Consider the following 6093-nt stretch of genomic DNA (forward strand, 5'->3'; position numbering starts at 1 on the left):
AAAATGAAAAAAAAAAATCCGTTAGACCTTCCAAAAGTATTTGGATCTCTAATGATAACTTTGTGTTGTCTTCAGGAACTCAAAAACCAACCAAAGTAAAAAGAAAGGACCTCGCACTCCTAGTCCACCCCCTCCTTTACAGGAAGATATTGCTCTGGGGAAAAAATATAAAGAAAAGTATAAAGTAAAAGATAGGATAGAAGAAAAACCAAGAGATGGAAAGGACAGAGGACGGGATTTTGAAAGACAAAGAGAAAAAAGAGACAAGCCCAGGTAAGGAGGATTCTGAATTGTTGACAGCCTTACTTTTTGTAGAATCTAAAATACTTATTCAGGAGCTCTTAGGCATTATTGTAATGGGTTTTTTAGTGATATTAAACTGTTTATATATACTTAATAATTCCCATGTTGAGTTATGGATAATCCAGTAAATATTAACTTAAAATTTTTTATTGTGATTAAAAAAAAACAATTTCCTATCTTCATTTTTAAGTGTACAGTTCAGTAGTGTTAACTATATTCACATTGTCATGAAACACATCTCCAGAACTTTTTCATCTTACAAATCTGAAACTCTAGACCAGTGGTTCTCAACCTTCTGGCCCTTTAAATACAGTTCCTCATGTTGTGATCCAACCATAATTATTTTCATTGCTACTTCATAACTGTAATGTTGCTACTGTTAGGAATCGTAATGTAAATACCTGATATGCAGGATGGTCTTAGGCGACCCCTGTGAAAGGGTCGTTCGACCGCCTAAGGGGTCGCGACCCACAGGTTGAGAACTACTCTAGACCCATTAAAAAACTCCCTTTCCCTCTCTCCTTGCTCTCAACTTCTCAGCCCCTAGTAACCACTATTCTGCTTCCTATTTCTATTAATCTAACCACGTTAGATACTTCATATAAATGGAATAATTTTGTCTTTTTGTGACTGGCTTAGCATAATGTCTTAGGAGTTCATCCATGTTGAAGTGTGTGACAGGATTGCCTTCCTTTTTTAAGCTGAGTGATAGTTCATTGTCGCATATACCAAATTTGTTTATCCATTCATCTCTCGATGGACATATGGATCGCTTCTGTCTCCCGGCTATTGTGAATAGTGCTATTATGAATATGGGTTTAGCATGTTGATCTTCTGGTTCACAAAATTTATGAAATGTTTACAGATTGGATAGGGATATTTTATCCTTATTAATATTTTAAATTCATTTTCAAATTCTTTCATGAAACTAATATTTCCTCAAGAAAATATATAACTCTAGAGACCTCTTAGTCTCTATTCTTTTTGAGTTACAGTGTAATAGAAAATGCACAAACCTTCAATTTGCACAAACAGGAACTAGTATCTTGGCTCTGCCAGTTACTTGATGTGAGACCCTGAGTAAGGTATTTGTTTTCTCAGAGCCTCTATTTATTCCACTGTAAAATATGCATGATACTGCCTCATAGGGTTGAGGTGAGAATTAAATGAGATAAAGCTTAAAAATATTAGCAGTGCTCAATAAATATACTCCTTATCTTTGTACTTCAGTAATAATTTACCACATAGTAATATTTAAATATGCCTTTCCATTTGCAGGTTTTCACTTAAACTAATACTTAATCGAATGTTGCCATAAAATTATTTAGTTTTTCTAATTTTTGGTCTTCTTTTTCTAACTGTTACTGATGCAGTATTGTTAGATTTAGAATCAGCTTTTAGAAATAAGGATTCATGCCCAAACTTTGCTGCACATTGGAATCACCTGAGTGCCTTTAATATGTATTGATACCTAATTCCATTCCCGGGTATTCCAATTTATTTAGTATGGGTTGCTACATCAGTATCCAGATTTTTAAAAGCTCACTAGAATTCCAGTGTTCAGCAAAGGTTGGGAATCATAAATTGTGATTTATTGTCTCATTTAAAGAAGGTCAGAGGGAGGTGGGTCTGAGACTGATAGACTATTCCTCAGTGTCATGACACTGGATTCCTTGTGCATGCTCACTTTTTAAGCAAAAGGTTAGATATCTCATGGTTAAATATGACTGTTAACACTGTAGCCTTTACATCCATATTCCAGGCAATAGGAAAAATTAAAGGAAGAAAACCTTAACCTTCCTAGAAGTCTCACACATTATTTCCTCTTACATCCTATTGGCCAGAATTTAGTCACATGGTTACATCTAGCTATGAGGGCATCTTGGAAATGTAATCGTTTAGCTGGGCGTATATCTCAACCAAGTAAAATTGGGGTTACTAAAAAGCAAGGAGAGAATATGTGTTGGGATAGGACATTGCAGTCTCTGCTACCCTTGAGATGCCATTTCTCCTCATGTTATTAAGTAACAAGATCATTAGAGTAAAACCAGTATTATCTGGCCCTTTATCTGGAAAGCTCTGTGAAATGGTATTTGTAATATTAAGAATAAATGATCTACCTAGTAAGTAGTTACTATAACTTTGTAAGTTTGCCAAAACCCAGTAATTTCCCAAAAATATATTTTGGTGATATTCTTAGTCCTTTCTTTGTCTTCATAAGAGATGTTATCTAACTTATTTAGGTAGGTCAATTTTTTTTTTTTCCTGTCTCCTGTGGTGACTTAGAGGAACCAGAATGATTCTCAGCTGTTGCTAGGATCTGGCATCATTGTGTTTTACCAGAGCAATAAGAAAGTGGTTAACTGGCGCATCCACAATTCCTGAACATAATTTCCTAAAATATACATTGTATTTTATTCAATCCAATAGGTATGTTTTGAAAATGACATGTAAATCAGATATAAATTATGTTAAATGTTCTTGTTGACTTATAGTTTAAGAAGGTTTTATTCTTCTCTGATGGGTCTTGGTGTTCTTATTTTGTTATTGTGACCCAGAAATTTCTGAGAGGTGGTTCTTAACATATGTCCCTTCATAGTTCATCATTGAAGTGATAACACATTTTGTATTAGGAGGAATTGAGGTTGATCGTTCATTTTCCAGTTTTTCTTTCTGGCTGTCCAATAATTGCCTGTTAAAATTTATTTAGATGTTATTACATCTAGATGTGTTTTCAAATAAAAGTACAGCAGATTCTCAGCATCATTTTATTATAATATTGATGAGGTGCCATAGGAACTTGGTATTTGTTTATATCATTTAGCCTGTGGTAGAATTCGTCTTATTATACATAGTTTTACCAGGAGCAACAAAGAATGCCTAGGACTCAGATTTTACTCGGTATATAGAAAAGGCTGAACTTGGTTTATTTCTTTTGTCTAAGGAAAGAAACAGCAGAGCTAGGAGAACTGAAGAACTGCATGGGTACCTGACTTGCACTGGAATTCTAACATCATACATGACAAAGTTGAAAAATTGCATTTTCATTTCAGATAAATTAATTTTAATTTCCAGGTTGTTGTTTTTTTACTATATTTTTATTGATTTCAGAGAGGAAGGGATAGGGAGATAGATAGAAACAGCAATGTTGAGAGAGAATCATTGATTGGCTGCTTCCTGTATGCCCCACACTGAGGATCAAGCTCACAACCCAGGCATGTGCCATCACCGAACTCCAACCAAAGTAACAAAATAAGTCCATTTGGCTTTTATTTTATATGTTTATAAGTTGACACCCAAATACCGAGCCATGCCGGCTGGGCAATTTCCAGGATTTTGTTTTTTTAAATATATTTTTATTGCCGAACCAGTTTGGCTCGGTGGATAGAGCGTCGGCCTACGGACTGAAGGGGCCCAAGTTCGATTCCAGTAAAGGGAATGTACCTTGGTTGTGGGCACATCCCCCGTAGGAGGTGTGCAGGAGGAAGCTGATCGATGACGCTCTATCCACTGAGCCAAACCAGCTAGGGCTCCAGGATTTTTTTAAGATCTGTTTAATTTATCTCCATCAATGTGAATAAAGAATTTATTAATTCTAAAACCAAACACTATATTCAGAATCTTTGTCATTTGCTTTCATATTGATGGGGTATGTAATTAAATTCCTTTTGGATAAAATTGCCCATTAAAATTAATTTAGATGTTATTATATCTAGATGTGTTTTCAAATAAAAGTACAGCAGATTCTCAACATCATTTTGTTACAACATTTTTGACTTGCCATAGGAACTTAACTCTTGTTTATATCATTTAGCCTGTGGTAAAATTTGTCTTGTTTACATTGTTTTACTTAAAGTTAGGGAACCTATCAGTGATATTAAGTGAGGACTTATTGTATGCTAATTTATCTATTTGTCCAATAGTAATTGAATACCTAATATGTGGTATAGGTTCTGTTCTGAAAGCTGATGATGCAGCAATGAAATGTTGTCAGAAGCTTTGTTACTTGCTTGTAATAACAGTAATAATGTGTGTGGAAGTAATAACAGTAATAATGTAATACTGTGTGTGTGTAAAATAATATATTTTTTAATATGGATTTTTCCTCTTTCTTCCAAGTAAGACTTGCAAGGCCTACTTAATATCGGAGGATTGTTTCAGTGGTTTCCTATTGAGTTACTAGAAAAGTATGCATTCCCGTGGGACAAATGATGTAAGAAAACCACATGACTCATTAAGTCCCTGTCTTCTGTGTCTCAGTTCTACACCCTTTTAGATCGGGCTGATAACCTGAGATCCATTGGTGGATTTTAGTATTCTGCAAATTTCTTGATATTCAGGTAAAATTTTGCTCCTGTGTTTTGGTGAGGGAGAGTACCTATAAGTTTCCAAGCAAAATTTATGATTTCCCCCTCCAAAAAATTTTTAAAAATTCTTAAACATTCCTTAGGCCTCTGTCACTGATCTGCCATCCAGTATTTGAGTATTATCCTCAGAAATCTACATTGGCCACATTAATTTTGTTAAAAATTTATTCTGGCCCTGGCTGGTTTCTACTGTGGTTAGAGCATGTGCCACGGACCAAAGAGTTGCAAATTCAATTCTACTCAAGGACATGTGCCTCCATTGGAGGCTCGATCCCCGGCCCCAGTCGGGCCCATTCACCCTCTTCCCTCCCCTCCACTCTCTAAAAAAATATATATGGAAAAAATATCAAGTGGAGATTAAAAAATAATATTAATAAATAAAAATTTAAAAATAAAAAAATATATATTCTGTTCCCAGAATGTTTGTTAACTAGAATAACACTGAAATCTGTCGTGTAGTTGCTTTTGAAGTGAATAATGTGGAGGCCACAGTTATTAAACGCATATTTATCAATGTCTTTCAGTTTGAACAGTAGAATTTACTCAGCTCCGAATTATTTATCTAGTATTGATCAAAACCTGAATGCCACTGGTTTATAAAATAAAAGCCGTATGGACTTATTTTGTTACTCTGCTTTTAGAAAATGTAGCAGTTTCCCATAATTTTTAAAAATAAACTTTTAGTAACCTACTCTGAGTAGAAAATAGTAAAATCTTGATTATCTAGAACTCATCTGAATCATTTTTTGTGGAGATTATTGTGTGTTTTCTTTCTTTGTTTTTAATTTAAATTATTTATTTAAGTATTACATATGGGGTTTTTTTCCCCATTGACGCTCCCCATCCACTCCCACCCACCAGCACAAGCCCTGATCCCCCTGCTGTCTGTGTCCATGCGATATGATTATATGCATGCATAGAAGTCCTTTGGTGGTTCTCTTACATCTCCTCCCCACCCCCAGCCTTCCCTATGAGGTTGAACGGGATGTTCGATGCTTCTATGTCTCTGGATCTGTTTTTGTTCATCAGTTTTTATTGTTGTTTATATTCCACAAATGAGTGAGATCATGTGATATTTATCTTTCTCTGACTAGCTTATTTCACTTAGCATCATGCTCTCCAGGTCCACCTAGTTGCAAATTATAAGAGTTCCTTATTTTTTACAGCAGCATAGTATTCCATCGTGTAGATGTACCACAGTTTTCTAATCCATTCATCTACTGTTTCCAGATCTTAGTTATGGTGAATTGTGCTGCTATGAACATAGGGGTGCATATATCCTTTCTGATTGGTGTTTCTGGTTTCTTGGGATATATTCCTAGAAGTGGGATCACAGGGTCAAATAGGAGTTCCATTTTCAGTTTTTTGAGGAAATTCCATACTGTCGTCCATAGTGGCTGCACCAGTCTGCATTCCAACACCA

The 6093-nt window shown here is 35.2% G+C and overlaps 1 protein-coding gene across 1 annotated transcript in view; it reads left to right on the forward strand.

Annotated features, from left to right (window-relative positions):
- The window catches only part of ZC3H13 (zinc finger CCCH-type containing 13), a 138367-nt gene that overhangs the window by 52978 nt on the left and 79296 nt on the right, over positions 1-6093 (forward strand). Inside the window, 1 exon segment of the mRNA XM_006773664.2 lies at positions 76-273. Within this exon segment, the coding sequence (XP_006773727.2) occupies positions 76-273 (198 nt within the window).

Source organism: Myotis davidii, unplaced genomic scaffold (assembly GCF_000327345.1).
Source record: "Myotis davidii unplaced genomic scaffold, ASM32734v1 scaffold1947, whole genome shotgun sequence".
NCBI classification, from domain to species: Eukaryota; Metazoa; Chordata; class Mammalia; order Chiroptera; family Vespertilionidae; genus Myotis; species Myotis davidii.